General features: G+C 38.1%; 4 protein-coding genes across 14 annotated transcripts in view; 2 read left to right on the forward strand and 2 right to left on the reverse strand.

The window, feature by feature from the left end:
- Positions 1–25,130, reverse strand: part of LOC138183118 (lymphotoxin beta receptor inhibitor) — a 201,786-nt gene extending 176,656 nt beyond the window's left edge. Inside the window, exon 1 of the mRNA XM_069119695.1 lies at positions 24,535–25,130. The gene's annotated coding sequence lies outside the window, so the exon portion shown is untranslated. The remainder of the gene's footprint in view (positions 1–24,534) is intronic.
- Ufsp1 (UFM1 specific peptidase 1) lies at positions 32–1,327 on the reverse strand. The gene is made up of 3 exons (XM_069119440.1): positions 1,193–1,327; positions 947–1,117; positions 32–435 (listed from the first exon to the last, which is right to left on the reverse strand). The coding sequence occupies exons 1-3, from the start codon at positions 1,325–1,327 to the stop codon at positions 76–78; spliced, it is 666 nt and encodes a 221-aa protein (XP_068975541.1). The 3' UTR covers positions 32–75.
- On the forward strand, positions 2,017–7,538 carry LOC138182959 (transmembrane protein adipocyte-associated 1 homolog). Of its 4 annotated transcripts, XM_069119439.1 has the most exons (8): positions 2,018–2,158; positions 2,653–2,852; positions 2,916–3,211; positions 3,286–3,482; positions 3,559–3,619; positions 3,693–3,879; positions 3,959–4,088; positions 5,682–7,538. In XM_069119439.1, the coding sequence occupies exons 2-8, from the start codon at positions 2,704–2,706 to the stop codon at positions 5,832–5,834; spliced, it is 1,173 nt and encodes a 390-aa protein (XP_068975540.1). In that variant the 5' UTR covers positions 2,018–2,158; positions 2,653–2,703; the 3' UTR covers positions 5,835–7,538. The 4 variants fall into 4 exon arrangements, with proteins under 4 accessions (XP_068975539.1, XP_068975540.1, XP_068975537.1 ...); XM_069119438.1 differs by lacking the exon at positions 5,682–7,538 and having other exon boundaries at positions 2,017–2,158; positions 2,717–2,852; positions 3,959–5,280; XM_069119436.1 differs by lacking the exon at positions 5,682–7,538 and having other exon boundaries at positions 3,959–5,280.
- Positions 15,683–23,139, forward strand: LOC138183156 (uncharacterized). 8 transcript variants are annotated; one of them, XM_069119753.1, is made up of 9 exons: positions 15,683–16,365; positions 16,436–17,100; positions 17,404–17,535; positions 17,663–17,743; positions 18,508–18,735; positions 19,164–19,367; positions 19,647–19,841; positions 20,013–21,289; positions 21,461–23,139. In XM_069119753.1, exons 2-9 carry the CDS (start codon positions 17,080–17,082, stop codon positions 22,077–22,079), a joined length of 2,757 nt encoding a protein of 918 aa, XP_068975854.1. In that variant the 5' UTR covers positions 15,683–16,365; positions 16,436–17,079; the 3' UTR covers positions 22,080–23,139. The 8 variants fall into 8 exon arrangements, with proteins under 8 accessions (XP_068975854.1, XP_068975856.1, XP_068975853.1 ...); XM_069119752.1 differs by having other exon boundaries at positions 15,684–16,365; positions 16,965–17,100; XM_069119754.1 differs by having other exon boundaries at positions 15,684–16,212; positions 16,965–17,100.
- Positions 25,131–25,159: the final 29 nt, after the last annotated feature.

The following is a 25,159-nucleotide window of genomic DNA, read 5'->3' on the forward strand; positions in this document are numbered from 1 at the left end:
ATCCTTCAATAGAATTAAAATACGCGATAAATAATTATGGAAAATGCAGATGTATTTACATGTATATACAGTATACTATTTATTGTATCCACTTATGAACTTGATCTGAGGTAAACAGAGATTGTAAAAGGAGCTGCCGATGAAATCATCCAAACGTTGCCATTTCACCCAACGGTAATTCTCTAATTGTTCTGTTCCTTTTGCTCGGCCAACGAAATGCGGATCCACAATTAACAAATAGGTGTTGTTTGCACCCTCGTGGATTCCTACAACGCACTTACTTGAACAATCCCTATCTCCTCCCATCATGATTGGACTACCGAATTCCTCGAAGTGACCCTTGATAACTGGAACTTGGTCCCGCAAAGCTCTACCATTTGGAACATGCACGATTTTACTGAGAACCTCGTACAAGTGATTCAATACAAGGCATACCTATAAGATAACTGAAATTAGCTTGTTTACTTCTATTTTTGGCAGAAGAATAGATACTGCTTATCGGCCGTATCGCTAATGGACATAAATGTTAAAAATAAAGTTCTCGGAAATTGCGTTTAGAACAGTTTGCAACGCTGCAGAGTATATCAGAAATCGTGGTACGAACAAAAAGAAGATATTTTCCTGCGAGTACGGGTGAAAGATCTATCAAATTAGTATTATCTTTTCAGCTGTTTCTTATAAATAAAAGGTAAGTCAAGTGCGCGTGTATCACTTGATGAATATTCAGTAGGAATAAAAAAATGTTTTTCAGTGGAATGGATAAATTTGTATCTAATACAATTTCTGAATATAACAATTCGAATTACTTCTGCAAGGAAAATCAATGCCTCTCTTATTTCATCAGGATTTATGATACAGGCTGTATAATTATTATATATATAATTATTCTGTATAATAATTATTCTTCCAAGATATCTTTTCGGTAATTCTTCGCACATAGGCTTACTTCGAAACTCCCTATCCACTCCCTCGATCCAATAAATGATTGTTCCTTATCATCCAGCGTGACGAGTGCTTCCTGTATACGTCTGATATTTGGGACGGATTGGTCCAAGTTCCGATTCCTTATAACCCACGAGCATATTGTTTGCAAAGTTCTATATCCACATCCCCAACCCTAAATTCAATATTTCATCGTTTTTCTCTCTTCTCTATTGATATTCTGTCCAAAAAATAAGTTCAAATTACAAACCTTATCGTTAAAACCATCGCAACCATAGTGCCAATACTCGTAATCCCCTTGAACGAAAAAACTTTGACCAACTTCCGGCGCAGGGATATCACGATGAACGTTTCTCAATAAGTCGCTCGAATAATCGACGGTCATCGTTATCTCACGAAAATCATTGGACAATTACCCGTTTCGTTCCATCCAACGAGCCACGTAAAGCCACTCTACTTTCGCGTCTGTCGTAACCGCTTCGAAAAATCCTTAAACAGACCGTGGTTCGTACGGAATGGTAAATAGAGCGCGAAGCTTCGTATTTCCCGGTTCAGCAGTAATTCGCGGCCATTCCGTGTATTTTTCCTCCAACAACCTAACCTATCCAACTAACTTGCTCACCGTACCGTCATCGTTGCAATAATGATTCAGTGAAAGCGACTGACGATCGAGAAAACCTTTCGTAATCTACGATCTACGCGTCCGCATCATCGTTCGAAAGTCGTTGTTTCACGAGCAGAAGAGGAAGCGCTGCCTTTATGATAGGCGTTAAATTGTGGCGTCACCTGCGAATATCTTCTCTCGTTTCTCGTCTACTATCGTCGTTCTCCTCGTATAAACGTATATTTGATACGGACGTGAAATCACGTACTACGCGGTCACGCGCACTTCGTTACGCGTTCCTCTTACTGGTTATCAAATACACGGTTCTTGGTAACTCCGTGTGGCGTTACTGCGAGCGAAAAAAAGAGAGGGACAGAGTGATCGACGTGAAGCTGACCGATAGAATGGACACTGGGATTTCATAGCAAAATGCCAATCAGACCAGACGACCGTGTGTGGATAAGACAAACGGACAAATAAGTGCGGTAGCAGCGTAAAATAACTGCGCGAAATTATACACGCCGAACAACAATTCGAAACTGTGCGGTGATAGGGGCGAGTTATAGTTTACCTCCGGAGAAGATGAGAGCGATAATATTATGCACCTAATGGGTAAGTCGCGTAAATCTTGCCCGTGAACCTTATTCAATTAGCGCTAATCTATTCGAATGTAATTTCTTGATTTTATACGCGGTAGCATCGTGTCAATTTGACAGGTACACAATAGACTTACCGTTTATCGATTTTCCGCTGATTAAACAATAAGAAAGAGCATTTATTTCGCGGTAACAGTTTCGGGGTTAGTTCAATGTTTATATGTCGTTATTTTGGTCGGTCATCGGTTTCTAGCAGGTTCGAAGGTCGTCACTTGGGAATATTGCCAAGTATTTTAGGTTATGTTTATTATGTCACCTTAATTAGCAAGCAATGCTTCAGAAAAGTTAGTTTGAATGCTTTGATGAGATAGATAGAAATTTCTAGTTTATACCTTCTTTTCGATTGAATAAACATACGATTTCGTAAGCGCGATGTTTTTTTACGTTGTAGACGTTACTTGTTGTACTTTACATTAGGATGACACATACTGTCAATTCTTTGTTTACCAGTGTAAAGTTGAGAGATGATTCAGATATAAAGTGTGTAACAAAACGAGAAATATGTATGGTGCAGTGCGCGAAGAGGTCTCTGAAAGTTGGTTACACACGTATGATCTGAGCAGTACAATGATTCCTAATGTTAGTTCACCAATGGATGATGAGGAGCATTTTTGCAAGATGATCCTGTATAAAGAAATCAAAGATTCAAGGTAAGTGTTAATTTAGGGATGTTTTTACAGATCTCCTGTACCAATTTATTTTTTGTTTTCCAGAGTACGAATATGGGACATTGTCATATTGATACCAAACCTCTTGTTTCTTTTATTTATCACAGTGAGATTTAATAGAGCACGGCTTAAATTACGAGCAACGAGTAGTCCAATATTTTTAGCATTTTATGGACTTGTCATTTGTAATGTAGTGATTTCAGTGATAAGATGTATCGTTTCAATGACTGTAAATGCAGCAGCCACTGTTGGTGGCAAAGCAGACAAAATACTGTGGGTAACAGTGAGATTTTTCCTGTTGTCCACAGAGATGAGCGTGGTTATATTTGGTTTGGCTTTTGGTGAGTTGATTTTGCTTTTGTTATTTAAGATTGCTTATTTAAAAAACTCCAAATACATAACTATTTATTTGTAGGACATTTGGATAGTCGCTCAAGTATTCGTAGGGTATTACTTGCCACGTCATTTATAGCATTGGCTTTTACCATAACCCAAGGAACCTTGGAGCTAGTTTTACCAGATGATACATTCCATATCCCTAGTAGAGATTTTTATGTGTTTGGTCATGGGGGAATGATGTTTTGGTTTTGCAGCAGTCTTGTTTTCACAATGGTAAATCTACAATGAAATAAGCATCGATGCATATTCACTGCGAACAATCCTAGTTATTATTACAATCTTGTTACAGATATATCTTTTTATATTAATACTGCCATGGACACGGTTACGAGACCGTTTAACCCTTCCAAGTACGTTGATCAACCTCATCATATTCAGTGCTTTATACGTATCTATATGTTACAAAGTATCTTTTTTTTGCAGCAAAAAAAAGTTTTTACATTTATGCTGGTACGTTAGCTATGCTGGACTTAGTACAATCAATTGGTGCAGGCTTTCTAAACTACACACAAAATCCGGTAGGATTATGTGTCGTGGATTTCACTGCTGCAGTTTATTTGACACTTTTTACACCTTTGGTTTATCATACATTCCTGTCTGAATTTTTTGGGTAAGTTACTACGTATGTCCAAAAATAATTTAATATCCGAGAAATTGCGGACAGGGACAAATAAGAAATTTTGTTACAGAGTTTCACAACCTTCGATAATGTTTTCATACAAGGCACAAGTAGACGATGCAATGGATGAAGACACGGTGTCGTTGCCGCATCAACAGAGCTTCTCCTCGTTAAAAACAGACAGCGATTATATTTATCAGGTCCATACTCCATCTATTCACATGCCCTTGTATGGTTCGCAAGTGTTAAAACCATCCAGCTCAAAACATGAAACCTCCCTGCACTCCTTAGCATCCACCAAAGACTCCAGAAGTGGTAGCGGACGTATCTACGATTCCCCAGCTGCTTTATATCGATCCACATCCGGCATCAAAAGCTTTTCCAGACGCCTGAGCACAGAAAAAAGCACTTCCGACCTCAAGAACTATCCCCTAACGAAATCCGACAATTTTATCGATTCCAAAAAGAGCTCGCTAGACCTAAAGTTGACTCACCATACTTGGGAGAGCAGGTCTACGTCACAATTCAAGTACGGTGGGCCTAGTAGCGTCTCAAATTTGCTTTTCGCGCCAAACACCGCTAGCAGCTTCTTGTATAAACCCCGGTTAAACGATAGCAATACTAATTTATTCTCCTTAACGAGAAAGGGTAGCTTGACGCACGAACGACAGAGATCTGAAAGTAACGTATCCGGTCAATTTTTTGAAATTCCACCACTAGAAAATACGTTGCAATCCATTCTGGATAGCAGTACGCCTCATCAAGAGTCTTTGACGAAAGGCAATACTACTGCGCAAGATTTGCAAAATATACAAAAGAAAGAATCGAGTCCTTTGAGGCAGTACACTGGCACTGCAATGTCTGAAGTCGATGTTGAAGACACATTGTCTGATTCAGCAGATACTTCAACCGTCACGCAACATTTATTATCTAAGCCTGTTTCTTCAACAAGCGAAGAGGTATACGAAAAACAAAGGAAGCAAAATACAAAGAAAAAGGAGTCCGGTGGACTAAGTGATTATTTATTATCTCTAACAACTTCGAACACTCAGAACAACGAGAAAAATATCGAAGTAAATCCTAGTCTTTCTCCCCCCCCATTACACTAAATCTTATATGCAGAATGAATTGCTGTAAATATTTGTTTTAATAATCGGTGTAAAGTCTAAGTCACTAGTTTTATATAAGAGAATCTTAATTTTAAATTGAATTCGTCCTATCAATTAGAACAAAGTGAATTATCCTTTGACATGAAAGAATTATAACGCGTATTTGTTAAATAACAATATAGATGTATCATAGTGTAAAATAGAGGTGCGCACAAGATGCTTTATTATGTGTACATATATAGCATGTTTAGATTTAATTAAACTCATTAATGTAGCTGATGCACTTGGTTTTATTTATTTACACTAACTTGGCAGTGGATAACGCTAATATTTTTGTTTTGTGTTGCAACCAACATATTCCTCACATCAAACCCTATCGTTCGCTTTTTTTACCTTCAAAGAAGAAAAAAAGAACAGAAAAGACAGACACAAAAGAAAAGTGAGATATATGAATTATTTGCACTCAGCTTGAAAGTACACGAACCTTATGTATAGTAGTGGAAATTTTCTCTGTATAATGTATTTGCACGAAATCAAATTTTTATCAATTTTAAAGATTTTTAAAGTTTCTAGATTTTCTACGATCATCCAAATTTTGTTTATGATGAAACGTTCTATATTGCCCGCTGCCACTTCTCACAGCTTTGTTAAACGGTGCAACGAGAACTGTTCTTTTGTTCGCAGAATCACAGTGTCTATGACTCGACCCAGTTCGACACAAACTCCACACCGGTGAATCCACTGTACGCGGCGTCTCTGCAGAGTCCGGATAGCATAACCGGTTACAGTATAGATAGTCAAGAAGGCCAAGCCCAGGTGAACGGTTATCAACAGTGAACGAGCTGATCGTGTCTGGCGTGATTCGACTTACAGTTACGGTCACGAACATGGATTCAACGATTAGTTCAACGATCGAGTTCAATTTCATTGAAAGTGAACTACTGGCGAAATCCATTGAAAAAAAAAAACGTGTTCCATCGTTCGATTCTCCCCCTTAAAGAATGAAACTAGAACGAAAGAACCCCGTACGATTTCACTGAAAGAATCTAGTCGCTACGAACATTTTTAGAACAGTGCAACGTTGATGAATCATTCTTTTGATTTCATTTCTATTTCTTGTGATAGCATCAAGATAAAATAAGCGGTCGTGTGCTATTTGAAAAAGGATAAAGTTGAGTTTCTTATTCTCCGTTCAGGCGAATAGAGTTTCGTACTTAATCGATTAGATGATTCGTACTGTTAGGGAAAATGTTTAGACGATGTACGAAAGAAAGCATTTCATTATGTCGACATCGAAATGGTCAGCGAGCTGCTAACTTCTCGAGACAGATTTCATCAGTTGAATTCGACTTTCGACAACTTGCTTATCGTTTCTCCGTCCTCTTCACCAAAGACAGGCCTTCCCGGTCTCTCTGACTTTAGCGAAAGATCTGAGCACGATCCATGGTGAACCTCCCTCGCTATTTTCCTACTTTTGCAATTAAGAAAGCATTTTATGAACGACGAGCAAGGACAATATTGGAGAATGGTTCCCGTGACGAGCATAAAGATTTACTCGCGAGGATCGAAACATAATAACTTAGAATTTTAAGGAGAACTCCTCGGTACTTCGTTGAAACTATTTACGAAAGACTCCATCCATCGTGTAATATGTATATACACCCTGTATTCTAGTGTAAAGGATCGTGCTATTTATATACTAATATATTATATATTATATATTATATATACAAGAATACATAACGTTATATTTATCGATATTGTATGTCCGTATTTGTGAACGTGCTAGTTCTGGCAGAGCCGCATCGGACACGACAAAATTCGTCTGCCTTTTTCTCAATTTGATACGTAACACGAATCATTCAGAAACCAGTGGCGATAAGTAATCATTGATTTTACTCTAATTAATAACCTCAGAACGTAATGCGTTAAGACAATTGCGTTGATACGATATAATCGACATTTTGAGGCATTCCAAACGGTTCCTTTTAATCTTTCTTCCCCCTCGTATAGATCTGATCCCTTTACATTGCCATGTTTAACGCGAACCAACGATTTTTGTACCATTTTTAAATGTACTTTAGTGAGGAACCAAAGTCTCAAGATTCGAAATCACTCTTCAAAAATGTTCGTTCGATGTGGTGATTTTAAACTCGTCTCGATAATTCGATTGCTCCTTTAGAGGATCATTGGCGATTATGATCGAACAGCAATATACACATTACACATCCTTTCGCGCATTTGCTAAGGTTCAGATCCGTACGGATCTGTGTAAATACCACGAACAGACTTATCAAAAGCTCTCTGGAGGCCGAATCTCTCTGTCAATTGCAATGTCGATTCATTCACACTCACACCTACACGTAATTAAACACACTAACTCGTTCTACTCTAATTCTACCAGGCGTTCTCTTCTAATTATGTCTGACCATCGTGATCAGGCTTTTTTTTGTAATTGTCGGGTGGAATGTGAAAGGCAATACTTCGGATCGCGTAACATGATTATATATTTAATGAAAATAAAATTACATTTCAATCGAACGCTTTCAGACTTTTCTTTCTCGTTTTTACGAATCCCATCCAGTCGAGCCTCGTACAAACAGAAATACGATTACCAGAAATATCGTATCTGAATTCAAATCAATCGATTTTTAACAAAAAACGAGGAAGTATCTTCTTTCTATGCGATTGGCCAATTGTTGGGATACAGTGTTTCTAGCAACTGTATCTCAGTCTATACGAGCCATTACGCATTAGAAAGAAATTGATATATTTTTCGTTAAGCCACAATTAACTTCAGTCTAAAGTTAAACCGATCAATAATTAACTAATAACCAAACCATCGTTCAGCGATAATTTTTACAAAATCATAGGATGACAAATAGAAGACCAGATTACTTGCGAACCGATCGATATCAATATTATCTTTCCACTGAAGCTAAAGCCTTCAGCTTCTATCCCTATTGCTATCTTTAGCCGAAGACTATGTATAGTCGTTGAAGCTAGAAACTCGTAACACCGATATCACTGAGTAACTTCACGGTGGTTTCCAGTATCTCATCAACCTTAACATATTTCTCCCTTTATAAACCTTGATCATTTTCGACTTAACTCTTTGGATCCGACGAAAAAAGCTGATGAGAGTTGGTAATTAAATTGATAAAAATTTTTTGATATCGCGTTTTGTCAAACGAACGAGATTTTGTAACGACATCGACTAGAAAGGTTTGCAAGGTGGATAGACTCGAGCCACTTAAATTTTCGCTATACGATAGGATCGCGGCTATAAATACAAAGTGCATGCATGCGCATTATTCGCGCTCCAACTTGCACTACCTTTTCATGGACAAGGCTACCGGGCAATGATTAGTCACAGTACACCGATCATCGGCTCTTTCCGTTCGATTGAGCTCCGTTGCACAATATCAGAGTGCAGTCTTTCTCGCACGAGCCACGAAAGAGTGCATCAACACCCGTTGTTTACAAAAACAGGCAACAGGCTGGTTTTTCTTTCGTTTTATTTTAATCGCCAATCGCTGGGCACTGGAACAAAATTTTAACGACGGTTTTGGAAGAAACTTGATATTACAAAGAAAAAGGTCGTGTAGATTTTTAACAACCTTTTCTTCCTGCCAAAGAGCAATGAAATATTTAAAGAAGTCTAGCCAGTTATCTCTTCATTCAGTGGATGTATACTGAATATTAACGATGTATGGTGTTGAATAATTAAAAGAATTCTCGATTAAATAATTATCATTCTAGGCGAAATAATTGGTAAAAATATCATGAACGGTACCTTCTACTAAGGGAAAACAGTTGATACATTGATAAACGTCACAAACTATTCGCAAAATATTCGACGTAGCTTTAGCCGGAACAGAAAGCACGAAATTCCCCTTTATCACTGCCAGAATCGGTTTCAATAATTCACACCCCTAATCGATAATACCGAATTGATCGTAAAATATTCATAGTCTACGTACGTACAAAGTGATACTGCCCGAAAGGCTCAATGAACTCAGCAAAATTTCGTATATTAATATTTCTCCCTGTGCATGTATATTTTCTTTTTCGAAATTCTTTTTCCTTTCGATAAGTGAAATATTTGTTCCCCCTCCGCTAATGCCTGAGAAAGAGAGTTTTCACCGAGTCGCGAAATATCTTGCGCGAGACTAAGTTCACGGGATATATCGTACATAGTTATCCGCGAAGGGGCGAAGAATTTGTTACGTAAATGAGTTCTTGACCAAGCAGAGGCGTGTTATCGAGATCGAGTAGAGCGCTGCTTCTCTCCTAATGATAGCGGCCTAATTAAGTCTTGCTTGATTTTAATCAACCTCCCGACACTAGATGCCGAGCAGTTTAGACAATGTCGCCGGCTGCAAAAATAACAGGCAACTGGCCTAAATACGTCGTCAGTCGAAACTAGATAATTAACGACAGCTTTTGTAATCTGCTGTTGGATGTTTTTCGCGAAAGACAGGAGGAGAAAGAACAGTGTACTATTTGTTCGAATCGACGAAACTGAATGAATTTTGTGAGGTGTATATAATATGCTAATGTTGAGATGATACGTCAATGGTCCTGCGACGTATTCAGAATCCTTGATACCGATCGCTATACGTTCGAGGATTCGTGCTATAGAGAAAATGCGGTTTTGGCCAGCATCCAAAAAATGGGATTGTATCACGTCGGGTGGCGTTTAATACGTGTGTATTTGAGTAGGATGTAACACGCGTGATATCGCGAAACATAGCTCGTTTCCCGGTACATACTGTAGGACGCTTTCATTCAGTGGAAATGTTCGGATTTATCGTGTAGAATCGCTAATTACAATTACTGCTGTGAAATTACGTATGGTTAATGTGAAGATTAAATTTCTAGGAAAGTAACATTCTGTTTATCGTAAAAGTGCGAGTCTTCTTCTTATAAAATCACCAATTATGTATAATTACATTTTTAAGAGAAACGTAGCTAAAGAACTTTACAAAGAATAACAAAACTTTGCTTTGAATTTCTTGTTCGTTACATAATTATAATTCTCGCGTAAAAGTATCAATTATGCTTAATTTTCTTAAAAAAAAAAAAAAAAGAAAACGGCTAATATTCTACATATTAAATCTAAATACCAAATTATTGGAATTAAAGTAACGTTTAATTCGGATTTTTTTCTTTATTCTAATACCGTAATTTTGATTTAAATCGCAATCTGTTCTTGGCAAAATATCATAAGCTTTCCATTTGCAGTAGAAACATAACTCTTACAGAAGGAAAATGGAAGAATGTAAATGTTATTTTACGACATTGGATGGTAAGCAAGGTTAATTGCCATGTGATGTTTCTTTATAGGCGACACTTGCCGTTTATTACGCAGTGAGACACGTTTTTCTCTTGCAATGCTCTTTTCTACTTAAAGAGTCGTACACGTTCTTCCACGAGCGCGGCAACTTTCTACCAGACTTTTCGTTCTTGGAAACTGGCCTGCACCCTTGAAAGGCTTAAGAGCGCGGAACAATTCTTCACACAGAGAACAGTCGGCTTCTTACATACTTGAAAACAAGTTGCAACATTAGGGAAAGGCGATTTTGAAATATTATCGAAAGTGAAATCTAATGTTTATTTATGAATCTAATGAAATACGGGAAAAAGTAGTTCGACTTTCGATATCTATCGAGTCGAGTAAATTATTTTCTTTCGCTGAATATTATTCCCAAGAGACTCGAATACGAATCTCTAACATGAAAATTATTTCGACACGGATGACGCTCTATTTGATAGCATATAAATCAAGAAAAACTACCGTTTCTCATTAAAAATTCGAGATTCTAATTTCCCTGAACCACAGAAGAATTTTGAATAATATTTTATAAAGGAGATACAATTATTTTTTAAACAACATTAATTTTTTTATCAACTAGAATATTCAAAAAGTAACGTAAATAATTTAATAACAACGATACTGTGAATTGACCCGAAATCAAAAATCCTGTAAATCTTCCATTTCAATTCGACACAATTTTTAAAGAATTCCCAACTTTCTGTATAGCAAAATCTTTCTCCAAGTTGATTTATTACCCCAAAAACCATGTTTCGAACATTGAAAGTCATGTCAACCGAACACCCCTCTGCTCGACGATTTCTATTCTGTTTTTCCCGTTTGGATGGTCTCTGTTCTCCCACGGAGCTTGGGATGTGTTTCTCATGCCGGCTAAACGGCGCCTGAGAACCTACTTCCCGACGTTCAAGGATACTTTGACGATCAAACAAGAAACCCACGTGGACGTCTGACGCACTCCTCCAAAACTTCGATTCTACCATTAAGTTCGACGTATGCTTTCAAAATAATACAAACTTGCTTTTTCCTTTTTCTAGATATTACGTATTTCGTACTTTGTTCGATACAAAAGTATAACCGAATGCTGGTAACTTTGATTCTACGATATTACGCTTACGTACGATCTCAATACGTTTTCATCGCCAAGTCATTTTCTATTTCGAACGCATATTCTGAAACATTTACTTGCGTTACTTGCGTCGCTCTTTTAACAAACCTGTGTCGTTTATTAAGCGCGTGTGCGTTTACACTTAGCGGCCAAAACTTTGGAATCGCTACGCGTTTCGTAAAACTCAAGAATTTGAACAAATCTCAGCTTGATATTCTCTTGCTTTAAAAGACTCTTTCGGAGATTAAAAGTCTGTCGCGTTAAAGGAAACTGTCGTCGTATTTATACTATGACACTGATTTTAAATTAATAACAAAATCAAGAATGCGGAACATACGAAAAAGTGATTCCAAAATTCTAGATGATAATGTAACGAGTGAGTAGAAGCCTAGTCGATGTCAGGGTAATCCAGGGGATTTGGTCGTCCGGTTCGAAAAGGGGATTTCATTGCTGTCCGAATAGAACTTGACACGGGCACACACTTTCGGATAAACGCGTGTTCGCTCGTCTCCCATCATCTCAAATTGCAATCAATAGATAGGCGACGAGACGGCGCCAAAACGTGTCTTTATCCAACATGGTCAGAATACAAATAGAGGGTGTCCTAAAAGTCATGAGACAGGATCGCGCAAACTCCCACGTCCTGTTGTTCGAACCGATGTCACTTTCGCTACCATACAATGCTAACGCGGATGTGTTTGCTCAACCACTCGAATGTTTGACTTTCTTACACGCGGGTTGTTCCATGTTTTAAATTGAACCGAGGTATTCGGTGGTGAAGCTTCGTGATAACGTCGATCAGATTTTTATTTGACAATTTCTGCTTGATAAATTGAGCGAAATTTGTAACGGATATTTTGAACAAACATTTTTCAAGAGATAATTACAGGAATATTGGCATTTATGAAAGTTTTAAGAGACCTCTCGTTCTTTGTATTTCGATATCGAGAAACGATATTATTTAAATAACGAGAGATCGGTCTTTAATTTCCTCAATTTATAATATCCGGTGTTTGAGGAATAAAGATCGATGTATTTAGATATCTGTATTTAGGTATAGAGAAAAGATATATCTAAATAAGAAAATAGCAATTTTCAAGTTTCCAAATTTACGATATCAAGTTTACGGTAAAGACTGATTTTTGTGGTCAAATCGAACGCGGAAATATAATTGAAATAATAAGTTCTTTCGTATTTTTAGATACTAACATTCGACGATCGTGAATTTGTCACGTTTTGAAATTTATAAATATACAAAAATCGCAGGAAGAAGATATGATGGGTACACTTTTGTCAATTTTTTTACTCAATATCGCCTTATGAACAAAAAGAGGTATTTTAATATATCTTGCAGATTGAAGAGTAAAGAAATTTTTTGTCCAGAATAAATAATATTAAATCGAACCTAGCCAGACACTAAATCTGTACGTTACTGCTATCGACACTTTGACTAAAGATTTCTGATTGATTCCGCCTCGCTGAGGCGGCTCTAAAGAAACTGTTCTCAATTTCTCGAGACGTTATATCCAGCTGAATCTCTTTGTAAGAAATTTTACAGCATTTTCTCACTCTCTAACTATCTTCGGAAAACATCCCGTACTATACAAAGGGATATAATTTGTACTCTTAAAAAATTAGAAACCATCCACCGTCTAACGCATAATGCATCGATAATACCTCGTCTTTTTATGATAATAGCCTTCTCACGGTATTAAAACTCTTTGCTCGTTCGAACGGTAAACATAAAATGTTTAATAAAATCTCCTTGCAAGTACCTACACATACAAATTTCGTTGCTTTGCGTTATAGATAGTCATCAATCTTTTAATTAATAAACTCACGATATTTTCTCATAAAAATATCGTCGTAAAGGCTATGGCTTTAAATAAATCGTTTAGAAATCATTATTCGTTAATTTCGTCACTTTTTTTCCAAAGATAGTGATCGATCTACTATTTCATAGACACGTGTCTCTATACAGATATTATCAGAGGCGTTATGATTTTAGGCAAATGTCGTGAAACATTTCCATAAAGCATCGATCGATGTAATTTGAATGAAAGGTTCTCTTATTCGCAAGAGAAAATTGGTTTTTTTTTTATATCGTACGGACAGCTTCGTAATAACCAACGATGTTTCAAAGTATTCGCATTTTCCACCGTGAAATTAACATTAACTGATATAATTCCAGTGTCGCTGTGGAAAACTTATTGTCGGTCTTTATGAATTCATTTTGCGACGACGCGGATTCTCAGGCGGATAACAAAATGCGAGCGACGCGACGTAATATCTCGGGTGCTTTTAAATTTGTGTGAACGACGCGAGAACACCAGCCGTAATTTTCGTCGTCGTAACGACCGGTAGGCTCTCTGTATTTCTCGCCTCTTTAATTACTTCGATAAACAGTTGCCCCTCGTGTGAAACGCGATCGAATAGGGTAACAGAGAGAAAGAGGAGGCACAGGAGGATTAATGAGAGTAGGAGGTGATTTAAATACCCTCCACCGGGTTTCTTTTGTACTGTCGTGGAGGAATGTTTTGTTAAAAAAAGGATAGGGGAGTATCAAAGAATATTTCCACGGCTTCGCGATACGATAGACGAACTTTGTTAACGACGTGTTTAATTAGAGGCGCATTTATTTAGAAAATTACAATGACGAGCGCAGAAGTAGAAAATGCAAGGATAAATTCGAAAATTCAATTAATCGTACGATTCAAAGTTTTATTTCTGCTTTTTCTTGGAAAAAATATTTCCACGCTTTCGCGATACGATAGACGAACTTTGTTAACGACGTGTTTAATTAGAGGCGCATTTATTTAGAAAATTACAATGACGAACGCATAAGTAGAAAATGCAAGGATAAATTCGAAAATTCAATTAATCGTACGATGCAAAGTTTTATTTCTGCTTTTTCTTGGAAAAAATATTTTTAGGATATATGTATTAGTTATATGCTACGTTAGGAAATACAGATATGTTATCAAATATTACGTCGTATTATATTTAAGAGATAGCGAAAAGGACAATTCGCTAAAGTATATACTACGTAATCGAGACTACTACAAAAGCAAACATTTTCCTACCAGCAATTTCGATCAATTTCACCCTACGAGAGAACATTGCCAACCCTATCTAACTTTCACGTTGCAAACTTTCTTCGATTCTTTGCTGCCCTAAGCCATTAAATACCAATGTGGTATTAATGGAATTTTTTATTTACAACTTCCATCTATTTAATTCGCGTTGTTCAATTCCGGCTTTAAACCATCGTAATCACGGAAGAAACTTTTAAAGACTCGTTTAATTTTTTTTTCTCGTTATTTCCTCATTTACCAGAATCTAACCATTTTTTTAAATTATTAATTGAAACACTTATAGTATAACGATAAATTATTTCAATTATAATACTTACGCCGCCATAACAAAGCAAATTTTTCAAATCAAGGATATTCTTCATTTTTGTATCTCCCACTGATACAACGGTCTTCTTGATAGAACACCAAATTACTGTATTAGGTTGTCCGAAAAGTTTCTTTCGTTTTATAAGGTGATAATAGATGAACAACAATTTCTGTTTTATATTATTTTATTGAATTATGCGTGATCCATTTCGTTCTATTTCTATTATTATATTCGTGCATAATTCAATAAACTAATATAAAAGAAAAGACATTGTGCGTCTATTATTTCCTCATAAAACGAAAGAAACATTTCGGACAATCTAATATTTACGTTTTCCAATATCGACGAGTTTACACAATTTTTACGCATTATATCACTGCCTGGCTCTTAATAGGCTAAATCTCCTTATAGCCAATCACTATACGCATAACAACGTACATCGATCACGTATCGATCTTCTAACATAAAGACATTACATGTTACATACAATGGTCAATCCTGCGCTGGCCATCGGAAGGAATTCTATTTGATTTCAATCCTCCTTTCGCCTGATCAAATGCAAACAAAAAGAAATAAATCGTACCTTCCTATATATATTCCAATAATCCTTCCGTGCCAAAGCTACCTATCCAAATTTCAAACTCTGCTAACAAACAAAATGAATGAAATAAAAATGAAAAATATTTTCAATGCTCGGGGTCGTGGTGGAGGCAAAGCACCTGGCCTCGGTTCTTCCAAGCCCGGGAAATTAATGAAAAATATTTTCAACCCTCCACGTCATCGTGGATGCGAAGCACCTCACCACGATCGTCGTCCTGGCTAGGTAGGATGGGAGGTGAATGGGCACGAAGACAAAGGCGGGCCACTCGAGGACGCAGGAACGCGGAAGCGGGCGCAGCCGCGGGTAAGTTGAGCGCGATGAGCGCCGACGCCGGCGAGGGCGACGCCGTGGACGCTGTGGCGACGCGGGGATGTCAGTAGAGATGCCGCGTCCGCGAGCAACGCGTATCGACGACGGTGTCAGTTAGCCCGACGGGGTAGCATCGGGGTGGTTCCAGGCGAAAGTACGGCGAGGGGCGCGTCAGGACGCGGCTGACGCTCACGCGACCGACCGAGCGTCCTGCGACTTCCGCTTCGACCGATTCGAACCCATTTTCACCGAGTTCTTCTTCTATTTCATCCAATTTGTCCATCGAATCGTTCGATTGTCGTAAACACGACACATTTAACGAGACATTCTCGTTCTATTGTTTCGAAGAATTTTGTTCATCGAGAAGAAAAATTAAGGATCAAGAAGAAACGAGTGAGATGAGAAACCAGAATGCCAGGAACGATGTGGAGGAAGAATTCAGATATAAAAGGAGAGAAACGTACGATAAGTAGACGCCGTTCGGCGACGATCACCCTACGCGTCCCTTCTTTCTATCCCCCGAACGCGATCGATTTTATTCCTCGCCTTGGGATGAACGATTCTTCGTGCACGAGCGACTGATGGCTAACCTTTGAGCGCGGCTAACAGCAAGGTAAACATCGTTACTGCGGGCGACGATTTTTTAAACGCTTCAAAAGTGCCACTCTTCTTGTTGTTCCTAGCTTCTGATTAAACAGACTCGGTTAAGGGCGATGGAAAATGGTTTTAGCCTCGTTTCGCTGATCGAGGTGGCTGATCGTGATCGATCCGTTGATCCGTTGATTATTTGGTACGTGGACTGGCTGGGGGAGTAATCGGGTGTACGTATAGCCGGAAACTGCTATAACTCGCGAAGTTAAAAGGCGGGAACGACGATGCTGGAAAGCAGCCGCGAGCGTAGAAAACATCGGTGAATCGAGGAACAAAATCGCGTGTGTCACGGTTTACCGTAATCAGGAGGATGCCGTAGCTTTCTGCCGGGAGTTCGGTGAAGTAGCGAGCAGTTTTTGAATTTTTGATTCGCGTACTCGTTGGAGACGGAAGATTCTCTCGGAGAATGGCAGTTTCTGTTTCCTTCGGAAATGTATATTTTCCGAGTCGTATTCTTCTGGAAATACGAACGAAAGAAAAATTCTGTTTTTGATCGTTGCGATCTAGGATCGATTATCGAATCACGTTTCCCTGTCGAAGCAAACAATTAAATTCTTACAGCGCAAAGACCAGCATCGGGAAAGTAAGGAAGATCGAGGAGCACTCGTGAAATGGGAATATTCCAACTTTGATCGAAGAACACGTTCGAAAGTATCCTGGCTCGATTGTCTCAACGATGAATCGAGAAAACGAGGAAGTACGTTTAAAGTTCTAATTTCAAGAAATACTTGGCAGAACGAGCATTCGAATTTCGTTCCTTTTAAACGTCCCTCTCTTAACTCTTCTTTGCTTTGTTTTCCCTTCAAATTCTCAATAATTTTATTACTTTTAACAAGGTTATTAATTTTTACAACGTTACATTTTTTACTTTGTCATTATTTAGAAAAGAAAAAGAAAGATGAAAAATTGACGAGAAATTTATGCGAAATTAATGGATAATATCTAATTCACGTTCGGAAGGTTTTTAGAAATAATTGTCTGAATGATAATGTCTCTGTAGCAGCGACCAGTCTCGCAAACGCTTTGCGGAGTTTTGCAAAAAGAACCAAGTTGCAAATGTTTGGTTCTGTCCGTGTTAATATACGGATGCCTTGCCGCAGTGACGTGGTGTAGATGCGCGAATGTCACCAAGGTACGTCACTTCCTCTGCATTACGGAAATCCAATCCGAGCATTGTACTACGAAAATTTAACAATTCGATTCACTTGACCGTTCGTAAATTAAGAAAAGAAGGGACTTTGAGTGGTAATTGTTCGTAGGTGATAATCAATTTCTCGAGGTACCCAATTAAAAGCACGAGACACGTGTCTCCCTGTGACGATAGCTACATATACATTCTCGTAAGTATATAGGAAAATCAATTCGAAACATCCATATTTATCACAGAAAAATCGAATTTTTCAAATTAGTTTGTCATAAAAATAAATTTAATCAACCTTAGAATATTCGAAATCGAGACGTGGATTTTCATTTAAAATTCGTTAAAATTAATTCTTTCCCCTTAAAATAATCTGAACGAGCAGCTTTCTGTAATCTGTTAACCGGCGAACATAGTAAATTTTCATTCGCAGAGATTAAAGTCCATCTGACTAAAATTAATTTGTCTTGATCAACTTTGAATTCCATGAATTTTTCTTAATCTTAACTTTGAATTTTTTCCAAATTTCTATACTGACTGTTCCAAATTTCCCTAGCCAAACTTTGTCGGCATATTCCGTCTATATAAATACGTATAAACCAGTAAATTGAATCTTTTATCGTTGTCAGTTTCGTATCGACAGAAACGGTGAACATTTTGCAATGGAATACGACCAGCCAACGATTATATTAGACTTAAACTTATATTCGCGTTACAATATAATAACCGCTGTGTATTTCACATTTTTTCTTATAATTGTTTATACATTTTTCTTATAACGATCTATATTTATATAACGTTCTATAAAGTTAAAGTTTGGCCATTAAACTCTGTAGCATCTTTTACGGACTTTTTATTAAAAGATAACTTGTCGGATTAAAATCCAGAAAGTATCGTAAAGTGGAAATTACGAGAAGGGAAGGCGACAGGATGAGAATTTACTCGAAATATTTCATTCTATTGCAGGTGGCATTCATGGGGATGCTGTATTTGGTCTATTTGGTGGAATGTTATCATTCACCGATCAGGATCGATTTGTTACACGCGGAGAGCCAGGATAGCGTGTTATTGAAGATCTTACAGCTAAAGTCGGCACAACCGACCATCTGGTGGAAAGCTGTCTCGTACCATTACGTGCGACGTAAACGTCAAATTACCCGGTACAGAAACGGAGACAATTACACGACGACGCAGGTAACGCATAATGCGCAACGTGCAACGCATATCTCGTGATCCAGACGAAAGGAAGTCGCGGGATGGTAAATCGTTGATACGCTTCGCGCGAGCCTCGCCGAACCTTGTTGCGAGGACAGATGGACCATTCACTCTTTCGCCTTCTTTCTTTACTAAAATCCTGCTTAATATTTATTTCATCTGATATTACTAGTAACTTTATACGATATCAACTCTACACTCATTACAAATTCATAATTTAAGGTACAAAGAATTTCTTACGAATCGGCTGCCGTAACACTTGAGCTGGTTCGGATAACAATTCGACGAGAAAATGTTTCAAGTGAAAATTCATTGGCATCAAAGGAGTGATTCGGCGATCTATACTTTTGCTCAATGGCCCATCTATCCCCGATTTATCCCTCTTTCTGACGCTTTTCGTCTTCCAGGTTTACTACGAAAGGATAAACACCCACGCCGCCACATCTTTCTACTATTACGACTACTGTGGCGTAAAGGACATCAGCAAAGAGTTGATCCTGAATCCAAAAGTGCCGATCACGAAGATCAATCTCAGCAAAGGATTCGCCTTTTCGAACATGAGATCGGCGACAGAGTTTGAAGAGGCTAGGTCGAGATTCTTCGCGGAACAAGTATTGGATAAATTGGAATGAACCGATTGGATCGTGGATTTTTTTTTTTTATTTTCATTTATGCGAAATTTGAAATTTCGAAAGTAGAGTCCAGGGCATGGTACTTGAGTTTTACACTAAATGAAACGAATCTTTATCCAATTTCTATTTCTCTAATTAAGTCTATGGAAGACAAATTTGCGTAGGAATCCACGGTCCATGAATGATTACAATTCTTGATTGACAATTATCCAGTGAACACGTGCAATTCAACGAATTAAGATGTCATATTGTTCGAAGGAACTGAGAGACGATTACATGGAGATGAAAGAAGGTCTAGATCTCGGATATAATTCAAACCCCACGATGCTGGTGGCTGTTCTTGGCAACCCTTGGTTCACTAATCGCTACGTCTACTGGTGCTTGAGTGCTCTATTGCTCAGCTGGCCTTTGAGAGTGATCATAGAGTACAAATCGCAGTATGCTGACTACCAGGTGAAAAGCTACTCCATCAACTACTACCTATAATCGTAGTTCGTCTGATCCGAATCTAATTTAAATCCCAAACAAAAATGACATTATCTTGAATAATATGAACAAGTCGAGGAACATTTTGATCGATATCATCGAGTTGTCGAGTAATAGAAACGGCATTACAATTCTCAGATCACCAAGCTCTTCGGAATCAACTACGACACACCAAGCGGAAGCGAGCCAATACACGCATCCATGAGCCAACAAACTATCAACCAGCCCGGCTCGTACATGCTGGCACCGAGTTACAGCGAAGCGCTTCTCATGGACCCAGCACCGGACCAACGACCAGCCGAGTCCCAAGACGCAAGTAGAATGGAAATGGTGCCGAGTTATTCGGAAGCGTTACTCTATCAGCGAGCAGAACAAGGCTGCATCGCAACACAGGAAGTGAACGAGGATTCGAACCGTCGAGTAACGTCGCGCGAATGTACCTGTCCCTGCCACGCCGTCTCCTCTACCTTCGAAATGAACGCGCAGGAAGAAGGATCCAGACAAGACGAAGAACACGGCCAATCGGTGGATCAGGCCAGACAGCCATTGATAGAAACCGCGATCGAAGTACACCCTTCGAATTGCACTTTGGTCAGCGAGACAGAGACCGGCAAGTGTGGAAGCTGCGGGAAATTCTTGGTCGAGGCACAGCTGGAGAGCTTAGAGATGTCGAGAAGCGAGTGTAACGTAGAAAATCCTGAGACAAGTTCGATGACGGGGTTACAAAACGTTAGAAGAGGCCCGAGGATTAGTATGATGCCTAGAGACATGTCTGAACCGAATCTTAGATCCAGATCGGAATTGATGGAAGTTGACACGAGGTTCCTTAGATTGAACGGACAAAGCTTGAGGAACATTTTAGAGAGCGACCAGGAAGAAGAATTTGGTATCGAGGACAGAGTGGAAGAGATTAGTGAAGATAAGATGAGCGAGCCAGAAAGAGGAAGAAACTTCAGGTTATCCCTTTGTTTCCTCGATGAAGCCAATTCCAGGTCTACAGTGGCTGTAGACGCGAGTAGAGGCGCGATACCGAAAAGGATAGCCAGCAGAAGCAGAGTAATCGCGAATCCCATGTCGAACGAGACTTGCGGACTGCCCGATTCGACAACGTACTTTTGTCTCAAGTCGATTCTTAAACAGAATAAACGGAGATACACTCTGATTACCGCAAGGGAGCTTCAGAATTTCTCGGACAGGGAGGATGACGATGTGATCAGACGTTTGGAGAATAGATCGTCGTATCACGAGGGCTGTACTCCGGGTTCTGCTTCGAAGAACAGTGCTGAGGAAAAATTCGATCTGTTCTCGAAATCGAGAGAAAGCTTGGATGCAGCTTCTGGAAGGAGGAAGAAACAGTTATTGGAGAATATCTCCACGGATAAGAATGAAGATGGGTCGAAACGTGAAAGCAACAGGTAAGTTGTTGATTAAAAAATTTGTTTAAAATTGGAAAGAAAATTGCTTAATGGCTTAGTACCAAGGTTTTATTTATGATTTATCTGGTTAAACCAAACCTGGTTAAACAAAGCGAGCCAACGAAGCAAAGCTCAAAGAATCCTTCTACGAATTAAAATTTTCCCCCACAGAACTCTCATCTTTGCGAGTCCAATACAAGAAGTTTGTCCTGGCGATCCTTTCGGAGGAAAAGACGTAGTTCGAACGCGACAAGAAGTAGATTCCACCTCGCCAGATGAGTCACCAAACCACACAGTTCTCAGCCAACTCGGACGATCTCTCACCTGTGACCGGAAATCAGCTCGACGTCGATTCCAAGAGTCTCGTAGACAACGTTACTCGGACGGCTCTCATCCTTCTTCCTTTTCCTGTCCACTTGATCGTCAACATCCCTATCCATACGCTTTCTCGGCGTCCACAGACGCCGTGGACACCACAGAATTCGACAAGAACGTTCAACAAACCTCAGCTCGCGTTTACCAACACGCAACGTCTTTTCCACCTTACGAAGGATCGATTTCCGGCCACAGCGACAAATTTACCGATCAGCAAGCTACGATACACAGAATTTCTCCGATGAACGTTCCTAGGTCATCGAACAAGGCAGAACTGACCCGTTCATTGACCGAAAGACGAACGAAAACGGTTCGAAACAACGCGAATTTTCGACGAAGCTTTACCGGGAGAGTAGAGGATTACAGAACGGAGAACAACAAATGGGCGAATCTGAATATGGAGACGTCGTTATAACGAAGGGACACGAGATGATAACTATAAATATCCGTCCTGCCACTTTTCAACATCCTGTACATACAGCGTAAATGCGATTTAATCGGCCCCGCCTTTGCATCGAGCCGGAAGTTGCTCTCGAGTAGAAAGAAACTGATCTTTTGGTCGAACTTTGTTTTGCAATGATACCGAGTTTTGTGAATTTCCTTTGCAACATATAATACTTTTTGATCAGTCGAATCCAAAAGTATCTTACTCTTGAGGAGCGGAGATGTTTATTTTAAATTCGTTGTGTATATTCCAAGGTTATATAACAAAATTCATGCATATTTTTTTCTTACATTCGTTCGCGAAAATATTTGAGCACTTGGCATAAAAATTTTCATGCCAAAAAGCTTTTCTTATCGAAGGAACCGTAAAATATTGTAATGAGACGCAATTCGTAAAAAATTATTCGTTATACGTTATAAAAATAAGTCACGAATTCGGTGTGCCCCAAAAACAAAGTTCAGCCGACTGTTTTGTTTTGAAATTCGAGCGTGAAACGCTGTCGATCTTGTCAATAGGGGTTGTACCATGGACTGGAAAGAAAATTCTCTGTTTCTTAGTGGGATGCACCTTGCTAATGATCGTGAGTGCGATTTATAATTGATCCAGCGTCAATTATGCGTGCAGTTTTTGCGCGAGCTTCATGAAATGAGAGCTCCTCGAAGAGCTCTATAAGATCTTTCAATATAAAATTCAGGGGTAGGAAATTTGAAAATGAGAGCTATTTGTATACAGGCGTTTTTAACCTGTTGTGTTAAGTAAGATAGCATGTTTATGGTTATGTCCATGGGGTTTCAATTATATTTAGATCGTATTGTTCCACAGTTCTCCTCGATGAAGTGTTTCGATTTTCGGCTAGTAGGATGAGATTGAACTAATCCCTCGTTATACTAAATATACAGAGCATTTTATATAAAGTAAATTAATAGAAATTAATAGATCGATTACAAAACATTGGACTAGATTATTCGTAAATTATAAGATTCTTAATGAACCATATTTAAAATATATTATAGCCAATATTAAGGCTGTATAAAGCAAGCTGTATTAAATTTTCAGATCAAATGGTAAAAATTAAAAAGGAGAAAAAATATAATTTAATAGACATGAATCAAAAAATCACAGATGAAACTCTGAAAAATAATAACTGTCGCTAAAATATAAATAAATAAAAATTCATTGGCACGAAAATGTAAAGAAAATAAGAAGAATGTATATATTATGAGGGTTGGTTTATTCTTATCCTAACTTCAAAGTACCTCTATGTCCTTCAGAAACATAGAGTATGGAAACCATACCGTGAGGTTAATTCGTACGAACTTACTGTTCATAAAAAATGTTCGCTCAAACATAAGCAAGGAAAAACACGTAGGTTTTACAAACAAGAAGATATTGAAGCAAAGTAAGAAATATAGGAAATCGAAAAGGAAAAATCCGTGCCGAAAAACGATTGAAAGTCTTCGCTTCTCCGTGCACATAGAATTACGAAAAAAAGTACATAAGTATATATATATACATATATACAATATACATACACACATATATATTTTTGTCTACATGTTTGCTCGCTGCAACAGAGAAGAAAGAAGCTATCCGTAATTCCGATCATTTTTACCGGTCTCTCGAAATTTTGACCGAGAACTTTGTATTTATTAGATATACATATATACATATACTATTATTATCGTAATATTATCGCGAGGAAACAAAACGCACCGTTAATGCTTTTAGGAGGATATTTTTCATATACGAATAATGTGTATTGATGCCAATTGCTGATCGTGATAATCATTGATAGAAGTCACTATATTAAAACAAAATAATCATGGTATGATTAAGGGTCTAAAATTTTTCTTCTATTTTCCATTCTCTCTAAATGAACTAACAAGTCGACGGTGTATTCTTGAAAAGTATTTGATTATTATATTCTATATCTTTTACATAGTACATAGATAATATTGTTTAATATTCATTTGATGCATATGAGGCTAGTCAACGAAAGAATTAATAATCTTAATTATAGCATGATTATTTTTATCTAGAATAAATTAAACACACAAGATTCTGGTATCTGTAATATATACATGTGTTTGTACGTGTAATTTTACACGATGATTCGCCTTTAACGAAAAGCAAGATGAACTAATTGTAAGTGCTACTTATCAACCCATTCGATTTTAATCTATCTATTGATAGAAAAAGGATAACTAAATCTTTAATCGAAATTTGAATTCTTTCAAGAATAACGAAAAATATGTATGAAATACTACATGATCGTACAGATCTTTTTTCTAATGTAATACTCAATTTTGACATTTATTCTGCAAAAAAACGTATATTCGAATGGGTTGAAAATCGTTAGACGCATCGTAGAAATATCTGAAATTCGAAAATTTGAATACCGGTTAGCTGTTGAGTCTGTACTTACGATTTCCGGATTCTAATTACGAGAACACTGACGAAATTTGCTCCATAGTCACTAAATTTTCGTCCAGCTAACAAAATCTTTCACAAAACCACCAAAATTTCCAAAATATCCCGATATTTATTCGATTTTCGACGCTACCGGATCACACGACGTACACACGTTTGCATTTCGAACTACCAAATCACCGAGAATCACAATTACGATGCGAGAATCGCAAGAATATCGCGAGAATCGCAATCAAGTCTCGCCTGTCATTTTAGCGCGAAATTCAAACGAACAGAAGCGCAGTTGAACCGCTATATAGACGTAGGCTTATTGCAATTTGTTGAATGACGATCGACGAAGCATGTGATAATGAAATTCGATACTCACGATGTATGTATGTATAAATGTTAAGCATCTCAGGATAACGCGTGTAACTACTTTTTAAGTTTAAAACGAACAGCGTATGACGAATTTTGTGCTCTGCGTACGATAGAACGTTCGATAAACATGTCTGACCAAAACTAATGCAAAGAGGCACTTTCCGTAGCAGCGGATATCATGACTCGAATACATAATGCAGAAACTAAACGCAAAATATTTAAAAATACAGTTACATCGTGTTGGAATTTGATATGATATA

This window comes from Bombus flavifrons, chromosome 9 (assembly GCF_040668555.2).
Source record: "Bombus flavifrons isolate JBK064 chromosome 9, iyBomFlav1_principal, whole genome shotgun sequence".
Lineage (NCBI taxonomy): Eukaryota > Metazoa > Arthropoda > Insecta > Hymenoptera > Apidae > Bombus > Bombus flavifrons.

Bases quoted from the DNA above. Each gene is read 5' to 3' on its own strand.
- Ufsp1 (XM_069119440.1), bottom strand. From the start codon at position 1,327: ATGACCGTCGATTATTCGAGCGACTTATTGAGAAACGTTCATCGTGAT. The intron at 1,118-1,192 runs GTTTGTAATTTG...TATTGAATTTAG, and splicing joins GCGATGGTTTTAACGATAAG to GGTTGGGGATGTGGATATAG. The intron at 436-946 runs GTAAGCCTATGT...GTTATCTTATAG, and splicing joins AGTGGATAGGGAGTTTCGAA to GTATGCCTTGTATTGAATCA.
- LOC138182959 (XM_069119438.1), top strand. The intron at 2,853-2,915 runs GTAAGTGTTAAT...TTTGTTTTCCAG, and splicing joins AAAGAAATCAAAGATTCAAG to AGTACGAATATGGGACATTG. The intron at 3,483-3,558 runs GTAAATCTACAA...ATCTTGTTACAG, and splicing joins GCAGTCTTGTTTTCACAATG to ATATATCTTTTTATATTAAT.
- LOC138183156 (XM_069119753.1), top strand. From the start codon at position 17,080: ATGAATCGAGAAAACGAGGAA. The intron at 19,368-19,646 runs GTATTGGATAAA...TATTGTTCGAAG, and splicing joins CGAGATTCTTCGCGGAACAA to GAACTGAGAGACGATTACAT. The intron at 19,842-20,012 runs GTGAAAAGCTAC...TACAATTCTCAG, and splicing joins CGCAGTATGCTGACTACCAG to ATCACCAAGCTCTTCGGAAT.